The 12,386-nt window shown below is 41.8% G+C and overlaps 1 protein-coding gene across 10 annotated transcripts in view; it reads left to right on the top strand.

Moving 5' to 3' along the window:
- The first annotated feature begins 123 nt into the window (after window positions 1–123).
- ILRUN (inflammation and lipid regulator with UBA-like and NBR1-like domains) overlaps window positions 124–12,386 on the top strand; it is a 103,122-nt gene continuing 90,859 nt past the window's right edge. For all 10 annotated transcript variants that reach the window (XR_014062078.1, XR_014062079.1, XR_014062075.1 and 7 more), the window contains exon 1: window positions 124–539. Coding sequence is in view for 4 of the 10 variants with exons in the window: in XM_081520089.1 (XP_081376215.1) it covers window positions 382–539 (158 nt within the window). In the remaining 6 variants the exon portion in view is untranslated. The remainder of the gene's footprint in view (window positions 540–12,386) is intronic.

Below are 12,386 nucleotides of genomic sequence, written 5' to 3'. Positions count from 1 at the left end.
GCGGTGAGGTCACGCGGGGGACGTCACGGGGTTGTGACGCCACTGAGGGCGGGCCTCCGAGAGAGGAAGGGGCGGGGCCTAGGCGGGCGACGCTTGCGCAGTGGGCGCGGCGCGGGAGGAGGCAGAGGCGGCGGCGCAGCTAGAGGCGGCGGCGGCGGAGGAGGCGGCGGCGCCGGGGGGGGTGGGAGGGGGGGGAGCGCGAGAGCGAGTGAGCGACTGAGAGAGTTTACCCCGATGAGGCGGTGAGAGGCCCGGGGCCTACCTCAGCGGAGCGGGCTCGCGGCGCCAGCTAGCAGCGGGCCCCCTCCCGGTCCCCGGGCCCGGCGGCGCGGCGGCTGCTTGGTTGTGAGGAGGCGGAGAAGCGAGTGTCCGGCCCCAGCCATGGAGGGTATGGACGTGGACCTGGACCCCGAGCTGATGCAGAAGTTCAGCTGCCTGGGCACCACGGACAAGGACGTGCTCATCTCCGAGTTTCAGCGGTTGCTCGGCTTCCAGCTCAACCCGGCCGGCTGCGCCTTCTTCCTGGACATGACCAACTGGTGAGCCGGCTCCGCCGCCGCGCCAGCCCCTGGCAGCGGCCTCGGGGCCCCGAGGGGAAGGGAAGGGACACGCGAGCTCGGCGGCAGGGCGGGCCGGGCGGGCTCTGAGGGACACCCCTCTCCAGGGGCGGGGAGGGCGTATGGGGAGCCCCAGGGGCTTGGGAGGAATTAGGGGCCCGAGCAGGGCTAGAGGGGGACATAGGAGGAGAGTTGGGGGGCCACGGAGGGCATGATAGGCGGAAGGGAGGTGGGGGGGCTGGTGCTGAGGTTCTGAGGAGTGTTATTAGCGGCCGAGGAACGTGGGAAGAGGAGGGAAAGGGCTTGAGCATCGAGGAACGGGGTCCACCTGGGAAGAAGGGGGCCGTGGCGTTGGCTACAAGTAAAGCGGAAAATCCGAATTTGCGGAGTGGAAAAAAAAAGCTTTGGGGTATGGAGTTAGGGGCTGAAGATGACGAGGATTGAGAGGAAACTCCGGGGGAGAATTGGGTGCTGTGGGCAGAACCTGGCGCACGGGTGAGACTTGGGAGTTAAGAACTGAGAACAGATCATTTGTGTGCGTCTCTCTCAAAGTGTGTGTCTCCATTCGAGAACAGACAGGAAAAGGGGGAAAACTTTACAGGGGAGGACAAGTGAGTAGGTAAGAAAGAGGACTTTCCGTAGAGCTGTGCCAGGGAGGGGGTGGGACCTACTAATGGAGGACCGTGCTAGACGCGGGGGGCAGGATCTGGGGAAAACCTGAGGAAAAGTGAAGGAGAGATTATCCTGCGGGAGGGAACTTTTCTGACGGGATTGGAGCTCTGGGCTCCAGAGTGCGGGAAGGGAGAGGGTCTTATCTCAGAGGCACTTAAGGGAAAAAAAATGCTGGATTGTTAAGACGTTTGGGAAAATGGAGAACTTGACTTGTTGGCTTGGAGTCTTCCTGTAGAAGACTGATTTGGGACAGAAGGCCATGATAACTTAGACTACAGGAGTGTTTCTTGGTTTTGGGTGGAGCACTTGCTATTTCTGATAAGCAGGGTTTCCCCTTGTCCTCCGAGGAGGGGTTGTCGAGTTCACTCAAGGTGAGTGATGAAGTGGAGACCATTAGACTTCTTTTGAAAGGATTTCAGGTGAAGCAGCTCATCTTTCTTTGGTCAGAAAGCCCTGAGATGATTGCCCTTTGCTCTCTGTGTTGGGCACTCAGTCCCCTGGCATGTGGAATCTTGTTTCTTTTGGCATCACTTATAGAGCCAGGCTCCCCTTTATTCTGTGTCTACTGGATGCCTCAAGCAATGCCAGGAAAAGAGTCTGTAAGCTTTGTCTTTATCCCCTTTCTCATCCAGCCCTATCCTGAGTGGTGCTCATCTTATAAAGGAGAGTTTTGTAGCTGTGGTGGTTCCAAAGGGGATGTGTGAATATTTTTGTGTGTAACATCATTGGTGGTTCCTGTTGTTTTATCTTTAAAGTTGATATAGTAAGAGTGGGGTTGAGTTCCTAGATGTTTAGAAGCATTTCTGATCCCCACCTTTATGTCCAACAAGGACTACAGCTTGCAGTAGTTTTTTGAGCACCAGCCTGTGTTTGATAGAGGGTGACAGGGGTTATTGAAAACAGTGAGCAGAGGTATTACCCCAGCGAAGTTTGGAAGTGAAGCTCTATCTTGAGGAGGGTTGTGCTCCTGCCTGCCTGCTTCCCACCCCCAGATCCTTTTCTTCCTTGTTTACACTAGTTCAGCAGAGGAAACTTGGCATATTGTTGCTGCCAGTCTGATAGAAATCATTTCTGCCTACTCTCTTGTGAGTTGTACCATTTAAATCCTGCCCTAATAAGTTTTTAGTTTTTTAGAGTCAGTATTTATTAGTCCAGTTATTATGGCTACAAAAGCAATGTAACGAATTTTATATGCTTGAGGTATATGTGTGTAACATCTAAGATTGTTTTTAAGTGTTGTGAAAGGTGAGGCTCAGTGTGGATAAGAAAAAAAAATATGGTTGCTTTATAAAAATTTTACTTGAATTTTAGATAAAAATTATTAATCTCAGGGACAGAGTAGCATGTGTTCTGAGAAGATGTTATCTCTGTGTAATACAAGGTGTGATACATTCCTGAGCAAAGGAGTGAGCCTTTAAAAATGTATTCTGGTTTTAAAGCAGTTAGAAGTCAGTAGCTTCTTAAGAATCCAGACTATTAAGTGATAACTCAGCTGTAAGTACATTACCTATTTTTTTGACTGTAGAAGTCATATGTTATTTATTTTCTTTGATTATAAAGTGAAAAAATTGTGAACGGAAGGAAGTAAGGCTTGTTATTCTTTTTCCAATGAAAGCAGTTAGCTTCATAATCAGTGTTGTGTTTTGATTCTATTGTTGACCTGGCTAAATTTGTCTTGTTAGATTTTTGTTTTAAACAAATACTAATTATAATTAATAAAGTCTAGCTAAAATACATACATGAATGCATACTTGGTCAAAGTATTTGTGTGAAATATCTAAAGTCTAGAAATGTATTGTTTTTAAGCGTCATTTAATGTCTGACTTTGAAAACTTTTGAGATAGTCCTGATACAGGTTGCCAAAACTTCTCTCAAATTGCTGTGGTTAACCTGTTGAGTTTGAGATGATTAACCTTACTGTGACTTCCTAAGTGCCTGTTTTGGGTTGTAATAAATAACCGCCATTCAGTTGTCTAGTGATGGTTTAAAAAAATCTGGTAAAATAAAAATAATAGTTTTAAAATGAAGGCCATGAGTCTTCTAAAATGAAACCCTATTTGGAAAGACTGTGTGTTTGTTTTCAAAAGTAAGAATTTATTTTCTGTTGTTGTTAACCAGCAACTTTTTAAGAAACTGTTGAAAACTGACAAAATTGAGTGTTTTGGCCTCATAAATTACCTACCCTGTAAACAGATTTTTTTTTTTTTTAGTCTTCAGTTGGATGTGCATTATGTAGGTATTTCTATTTAATTTAAAACCCAGTATTATTTCAGTTTTGTACTGTTTATACCTGAGCTGGCAGCTATGTTGCCAGAGATTGGTGGAACTGCCTCTTAACAAAAGTAGTCAATTTTCAGTTTTTGAGTATATAAAGTACATAAATGGTATTGTGAAGGAACCCAGTATCTGAAGCCAAACTGAGATGATTTGTATATTAGAATAACTTTCTATAGGTGGAATGTCTTCTAAAGACACTATTAGGCTGTGAGTATAGAACTTGGAATTCTGAAACTGGAATCTGGCTTAAGATTCTCTGGTTCATTCCAGTTTTTCCTGCAAGATTGCATTTAACTCTTCCAAGATAGCTTTTTTTTTTTTTTTATAATTTTTTTTGATAGCTTATTCTTGAATCCTCAAGGGCAGAGATTTGCATGGTACCTTATTGTAGTGTTTAATTACCTCTCTAGTTAGAAGTATGTCAAAACTGAATCTTTCTTACTGTAATTTAAGCTTTTTTCATTTGTTTGTGTCCTCCTTGGAGATGAATATCTAATAAACACCTTCCTTAAAAGATCAGAAAGCTTCTATTAATACAAATCACTAGAAGTTTTCAACCATACATAATTTAAGAACATTCAATTTAATGGTTTCTCATCCTTTAATGTAATCTGATAGATTTCTTTTTTCCCCAACAAAAGCCAACAAGATTGAGAGCAGAGTTTAATTGTGGTATGATACGCATAACATAAAATTTACCATTTTTAATCAGTTTTAAATGTACAGTTTAGTGCAACATAAGATTTTAAATTCAGTTGTGTTCCAAGTCATTTGACTCTGTTATGTTTTCAAGGTGCGTTATTCTTTAGCGTTTGTGACAAGAGGCGAATAACACTACTAGTTTTTTTTAGAGGACATTAATGTGGAAGTTATTTCTCATTATGCGTGCATGCTAAGTCGCTTCAGTTGTTTTCAACTCTTTGCAACCCCATGGACTGTAGCCCACTGGGCTTGTCTGTCCATAGGATTCTCCAGGCAAGAATACTGAAGTGGGTTGCCATTTCCTTCTCCAGGGTATCTTCCCTACCCAGGAATCGAACCTGCGTCTCTCGTGTCTCCTGCATTGGCAGGCAGGCTCTTTACCACTAGGGCCACCTGAGAAAGGCCTATTTCTTATTATAGAGATAAGTTAATTATCTTTGACAAGCATATAGACAGTGTTGGTTGTTCTGTCCCTCCTATTCATTAGGCTGACCCTCCCTGGTGGCCAGTGGTAGACTCCACCTGCCAATGCAGGAGATGTGGGTTTCATCCCTGGGTCAGGAGGATCCCCTGGAGAAGGAAAGGGCAACCTGCTCCAGTATTCTTGCCTGGAAAATCCCACGGACCTGAAGAAGCCTGGCAGACTACAGTCTGTAGGGTCGTACAAGAGCAGGACATGACTTAGCAACTAAGCAACAGCATTCATCAGGCCAGTGCTTTACAGTTTGGGTGTTACAACATCCTAGGTTGCCTACAGGTATCTTCAGGAAGCAGTGTTTGTTTTTTGGAAGACTGCATGCACCCATTATGGATGGAACAGATGTTTTTTTAGAAAAATAACTCGGGGGAAAAACATTTTTGTTAAATAATGTCCTGTAGACTTTCAACTTTGTCAGAGGTACTCTTCTGGGTAACATGAAGGTATAACCGCTGTGCAGTGAAGTGGAATCAGAACCTAGAGGTGAAAATCAGCTGTACTTCTCTGATCTCACAATGCCTCCCCTGCCTGATCGAGATCCGTTTCTCGGTCACATGTACGCTAAACGAGTTTCTGATCCACTCGCTGGTGTATAAGTATGAATCTAGACGTCCCTTTATGACAGATTAAAACGTGTTAATAATGGTTTCCTTTAAAAATGTGTGCCAAGCAGCAGCTTTAGGAATGGAGTAGGAAGGTTTGCATAACAGAGAGTGTTGTCCACGCTGTTGCATTTTTAAGAAGGTTGGAAGTTCTTGCTTTGGACTTTCTTCCCCACTTATTTATTTATTTATTTTTTGGTCTTTTTTGAGTGGCACACAAAGGTTGGGACTCTGGGTGTAATATAAAATAGTTTACAAATGGTGCATCCGACTCCTTTTAGTTTTAAAAGGAGGATGGTAAAAACTACATTGTTGTCCGGTACTGTTCAATTGCTGTGAGACTTGCATTTCTGATATATAAAGTCAGAACTAATCTCCATTATAGCTAGGGTGGGTGGAGGTGTTTCTTTACCACCTCTCATCTTCCAACTCCCCACCGCAATTTGTTTAGCACTTAACAGCAAAAACTTAACCTGACAGTACTTATTTATTTATTGGCCACACGACTTGTGGGATCTTAGCGCCCTGACCAGGGATTGAATCTGGGTGCCGAGTCCTGACCACTGGACTACCAAAGAATTCCCTCAACCAGACAGTATTTAAACAAATGTATTTTGGATGGACCCCTGGTAGATAGTGTAATACAAAGCAGGAGACAGCCTCTATCATCATTTGCACTCTAGTAGGGAAAGAACATGCCTGAAACTAAGAGAGAAAAAGCTTGGAAATAATAAGGAAGAAGCATTCATATATTGATGCTGAATTAACTGAGGAAAGCTTCAGAACTGGTAGGGATGGACTGAATCAGACAGAACCGGTGATTCACAAATCTTGACGGCTTACTATGGGCTGGTTGCTTTTTTAGAAAGTTTGACATGGTTGGGGGATTTGAATTGATGGAGAAGTTGTGTCATGTTAGGTTTCCTGAGTAAAACCAGGAAGGAGCAAGTGGAACAGAGCTGTCTGAATGATTGGCTTGGCAAGCATGTGGTTAATGGGATCAGAAGTGAACAAGAGTTGGAGCTTATTTTTATTTTTGCTTTGGAATATTGTTGATTTTTTAAAAATTGCGGTGAAATTGACTTAAAATTGGATCATGGTAAAGTGAACAATTCAAGTGGCATTTAGCGTATTCATGATGTACAGCCATACCTTTATCTAGCTGAAACATTTTCATCACTCCAGAAGGAAACCCCACACCCACTAAGAAGTTGTTTCCTATTCCTTTCTCCACCCAGCCTCTGGCAGTCTGAATTCTTCCTCTATGGATGTACCTATTCTGGATATTTCATATAAATGGAATCATAAAATATTTTTCCTTTTTGTGTGTGGCTTCTTTCAGACTCCATCTGTGTTGTGTCTAATATCCATCAGGACTTCATTCTTCTAATGGCTGTGTGGCTTCCCTTATGGCTCAGTCGGTAAAGAATCTCCCTGAATACAGGAGACCTGGGTTTGATTCCTGGATTGGGAAGATCCCTTGGAGAAGGAAATGGCAACCGACTCCAGTATTCTTGCCTGGAGAATCCCATGGACAGAGGAGCCTGGCAGGGTTGTTGCAAGAGTCAAACACGACTTAGTGACCAAACCACTAATGGCTGTGTAATATTCCGTTGTATGTGTATAACGCAGTTTGTCCATTCATCTGTTGGTGGACATTTTGAGCTATTTCCACCTTTTGGCTATTGTGAATAGTACTGCTATGAGTATGAGTTTTGATGTATTTGTTTGAGTACTTGTTTTCACTTCTTTGGATATATACATAGTTGAATTGCTGAATGATATGGAAATTCTATGTTTAACTTTTTGAGGAGCCACCAAACTATTTTCCACAGTGGCTGAGTCATTTATTAGGTTGGTGAAAAAGTAATTGCAATTTCAGACTGTCTAGACTCACATTTTTATTAATCAAAATAGAAACCATTACAATCAACACATTGTTGCCAATGAGAAATAAGTTTATTTATAAGTTTGTAACAATCCGAGCTTCAGAATTCAGTGAACTCTTGGAAAGCATTTTCTGCCTCCTGCTGGTTGTGGAAGCATTTTCCCTGTAACAAGTTGTTGAGATGCTTGAAATGGTAGTAGGTTGGTGAGAGGTCAGATAATGAATGAGGCAGAACTTCAGTAGCCCAGTTCATTCAACTTTTGAAGCGTTGGTTGTGTGACCTGCGGTCAGGCGTTGTCATGAAGAAGAGTTGGGCCCTTTCTGTTGACCTAAGACTGGCTGTAGGTGTTGCAGTTTTCAGTACATCTCATCCATTTGCTAAGCACACGTCTCTACTTCTCAAATGTAACGGTTTCGCCCGGATTCAGAAAGCTGTAGTGGATCAGATTGGCAGCAGACCACCAAACAGTGACCATGACCTTTTTTGGTGCAAGTTTGGCTTTGGAGCTTCTTTTCTCTCCAAGCATGAGCCAATCATCACCAGTTGTATATAATCCACTTAAAAAATTTTTTTATTTATGTATTTTTTTTGCCTGTGCTGGGTCTTCATTGCTGTGTTGGCTTTTCTCTCGTTGTGGCGGGCAGGGGGCTACTCTCTACTTGTGATGCAGGGGCTTTTCATTGCAGTGGCTCCTCTTGTTGGGGAGCATGGACTCTGGGGTGCACAGGCTTCATTGTCACGGCACATGGGCTCAGTGGTTGTGGTGCACGGGCTTAGTTGCTCCCTGACATGTGTGGCATCTTCCTGGACCAGGGATCGAACCTGTGTCTCCTGCTTTTGCAGGTGGATTCTTTACCACTGAGCCACCAGGGAAGCCCTAGAAATCACTTTTCATCGCATGTCACAATCTGAGAAATGGTTCATTGTTGCATAGAATATGAGAAGACACTTCAAAACACTGAATTTTTTATTTGGGGCAGCTCAAGAGGCACCCACTTACCCAGCTTTTTCACCTTTTCAATTTGCTTCAAATGCAAATGACCATAGAATGTTCCACAGCAACTTCTGTAGTTGTAAGAGAATGAGCTTTGATCTCTCAGTTGGTCATTGTCAACTTCTGATGGCTGGCCGTTATGCTCCTCATCTTCAAGGCTCTTGTCTCCTTTGCAAAACTTCTTGAACCACCACTGCACTGTATGTTCGTTAGCAGTTCCTGGGCCACATGCATTGTTGATGTTGCGAGTTGTCTCCACTGTTTTATGACCCATATTGAACTTGAATAAGAAAATCGCTTCACTTTGCTTTTTGTCTAACATCATTTCCGTAGTCTAAAATAAATGTAAAATAAACAGCAAGTCATTAGCAAGAAAAGTGAAGCGAGAAATGTGCATTAAACATAACCACATTTATTTAAGAATGTATTCTAATATCAAACATCAAAATTCAACAGAGCAAAACCACAGTTACTTTTGCAGCAATCTGATACATTCCCCTAGCAAGGTTGAGGGTCTGTACCAATTTTTGTACAAACTTGCTAACACATGTATGCCATTTTTATATTAAAGTGAGTCTGAAGTGGTACCTCACAGTGAGATTGATTTGCATTTCTCTGATTACTAATCATATTGAATGTCTTCTTATATGTTTGTTGGCCATTTGTATATCTTTATTGGTGAAATGTCTATTCAAGTCCTTTGCTGGTTTTCTAACTGGACTGTCTTTTTATTGTTTGGTATAAGAGTTCTTTATATATTCTGGATATATTAGACCCTTATCGTATATGATTTGCAAATATTTTCTCCAGTTCTGTGGATTGGTTTTAAAATTTTCTTGTTAATGTCCTTTGGTGCATAAATGTTTTTAATTTTAACGAGGTCAAGTTTAATTTTTTGTTGCTGCTTGCGCTTTTGGTGTTACAGCTAATTCATTGCCTAGCCAAGATCGTGAATATTTACCTCTGTTTTCTTCTAAGAATCTTACGGTTTCAGTTCTTATATTTAGGTCACTGATCTATTTTTAGTTAATTTTTGCGTTTTGTTGAGGTAGGAGTCCATCTTTATTCTGTAGTTTAATTTTGTCATATCATATGCTCTGGAACTGGCTACTCATTGACTCTGCACTAAATATATCCTTTAATTTTATTTAGTATGTTCTTTACTATCTTTGCCCACCACTGAAAATTGGGCAAGAAAAGTGGGCATGGTTTTCTATTGGGGGAAAAAACTTATGCATGTTCTATCGGCACCCAAAACTAAATGTACGTTGAAAAGGTCAGTCCCCTCTAGCCCACCCCCAGTCTTTCAACTTTTTCTGACCTTTCTCTGTTCTGTTAACAGCTCCAGTGGTCTTCCAGACAGAAGCCTTGAACTGAGTTATTTCCCATGCCCTCTCCTTCCTGAACACCCCAGATCATTTGCCAAATCCAGTTCGTTTCCATTCTGCAGTGCACCTCCCAACCGTCTTTTTTCCATTCTCCTTGCCATCACTTTAGTTGATAGATTATATTATCACTTTAACAGGGTAACATTGGAATAGTCTCCAAACTGGTGTTTTGCACCAGGCTCTCCTCCTTCCAGTCCATTTTGTGGACATCCCACTACTAGGTCAGTCTTTCTGAATCACAGCTTTGATCAGGGCTCTTCCTTTCTCAGAAACCTTTGTGCTTGGTTGCCAACCAGGTAAAGAGCAGAGAGCCTTGAGCTTGACTTTCAGGCGTCTCCTTAGAGTGATGCAGTCGGCGTGTCTCTTGTGATGGATATTCCGCTTCTCTCTGCCCCTTTCAAGCTGGCCGGCTGCTCATTTGCCATACATGCTTTGGCTTTTCCAACTTTTAACTTTTTTTTCTACCTAGAATGCTATTATTTCCTCTTTATACCTCATGAAATCCCTTTTTTTTTTAAATTGAGACATTAATTCTTGGTAGTTCTGTCTTCTCTGAACTCCACTCTTGCCTTTTTAATAACATCATATGCGATTCTTTGCAACACATGGATATCATATATAATGCATACCCTGGAGAGGAACATGTCCCCTAACAGCCTTTGTTTCTCCCTAAGCATCTGATGCAATGCTGTGTATATGTAGGTGCTCAATAAATACTTGTTAAAGTACTAATAAATACTTGCCTGAAGGTAGGTGAGAGTAAATATTTTGTTTTTATGGAAGTCTTGAAGTCTAGTGCTGTTAGAAGAAACAAGTTCTAAAAACTAAGCTTCCTTTCAGGCTTTTTTGTTTGTAGGTTTAATTTGGGCATACATGACAGGAAAACAAATTAAAATTTAAGTAGCCACAAAAATATTGTTTCTGGAAGAAATCTGAACCCTCTACAGGTTGGTTCCACTATATTATATATCTGCCTTTCTAGGCATGTCTCCTTGTACTAAATATCCTTTGTAATCAGTTTATGAGCGAATGTATTATTCAAAATTAGGTAACATTTGTAGTTATATAGATGTGAATGGGGAAAGTATTTTGTAAACTTTCTAGTTCTCTTAGATCTTTGCCATTATATGTATATTTTCAAAGTTTTTATTTTTAGCTGTGCTTGTTCTTCATTGCAGTGTGCACCGAGCCTCTCATTGTAGTGGCTTCTCTTGTTGCAGCTTGAGGGCTCTAGGGCGTGCGTTTCAGGAGTTGCGGTTCCTGGGTTCTAGAGCACAGGCTCAGTACTTAGAGGCATACGGGTCTAGTTGCTCCACGCACGTGGGATCTTCCTGGACCAGGGATCGAACCCATGGCTCCTGCATTCACAGGCAGGTTCTTCACTGAGCCACCAGGGAAGCCCTTGCATTATGTTTTATTGAGGAAAAACTTAAAAAGCAGTATAAGCAGGTAGTAAGCACTGTGCTAGTGGTGGTTTAGTCGCTAAGTCATGTCCGACTCGTGTGACCCCATGGACTGTAGCCTGCCAGGGTCCTCTGTCCATGGATTCTCCAGGCAAGAATCCTGGAGTGGGTTGCCATTTCCTCCTCCAAGTAAGTAGTGTAGAAGGGTCTAAACAGGAATTGCAAACTAAAATGCTTATGGACATGAACGATTGAAGTGTATGTGAGTAGAAAGCACTTGCCTTTTGTAAAGGAGATGTGTGATACTTAAGCCAAACTTTGCCATTGGAAGAGGCCTCATGTTCTTCGATTTTTCCAGTTTTTCAAGAGAAGCCAGAAATTCAGATTTTTATGGGAAATGTCCTCATTTTCAAATGTTGGCAACCATTTTAAGTATCTTTAAAACACTGTGAGGGCCAAATAAAGCATGTCTGTAGGTGGGATATGGTCCTTGCACCGCTCATTTGCAACCTCTGGATAAATAGTGAAAAGCAAAATCCCCTCTCCTTTCTAGATATAGCCATTACTATTTCTTCTGCACCCTTTAGAAAATTTTCTTGTCTATAGACTTTTGTACATATACACAGGTAGTTTTTTTATGCATATGTGTATATGTGTTGTTTAGTCACTAAGTTGTTTTTGACTATTTTGCAACCCCATGGACTGTAGCCCACCAGTCTTCTCTTCCATGAGATTTCCCAGGCAAGAATACTGGAGTGGGTCGCCATTTCCTTCTCCAGGGAATCTTTTTCACCCAGGGATCAAACTGCGTCTCCTGCATTGGCAGGCAGATTCTTTACCACTGATCCACCAGGGAAATTCATATATGTGTATAGACATATAAAAAATTAAATGTGTATAAAAATTTTTAATAGTGGTATTGCTATTTGAATAATTCTTCCTATCCAGAGTAGTGAGTACCATATCTCTTACACCTCTTTAGCTTCAGTGGGTACTGAATTAGCTGTCAAGGTACTTGGATAGGCTGATCAAATAGATACACTTTTTTAATTGACAGTGCAATGGTAAAACTAATACATTGTAAATCAACTATACTTCAATAAGAAAAAACATACAGTAAAAACCATACAAAAAGCAACAACAACAAAAAAACCCCATGCAGTGGTGGATTTGGTCTCTTCAAATATAGTAAAATTCCTTTACTGTATTAACAGATTCTCATCTAGTGATTCCATGTTAAACCTTTGTTTTGATGTATTAAGAGCAAAATATGTAAGTAAACCATCTAGTAGTGCGCTTAACTGAATTTACTCATGAGGTATTGGCAGAGAACACACTTCATAATTTGAACTTTTAAGGGACCCAAAACAGAAGATTGAAACTCACCGAAGAGGTTTAACTCTTTTTTAAAAATTTTATTGTTT

Source organism: Giraffa tippelskirchi, chromosome 8, assembly GCF_054371585.1.
Source record: "Giraffa tippelskirchi isolate mGirTip1 chromosome 8, T2T-mGirTip1v1.2.pri, whole genome shotgun sequence".
In the NCBI taxonomy this organism is placed as follows: domain Eukaryota; kingdom Metazoa; phylum Chordata; class Mammalia; order Artiodactyla; family Giraffidae; genus Giraffa; species Giraffa tippelskirchi.
The sequence above is the reverse complement of the archived record's forward strand: the minus strand, read 5'-3'. Positions and strand labels throughout refer to the sequence as shown.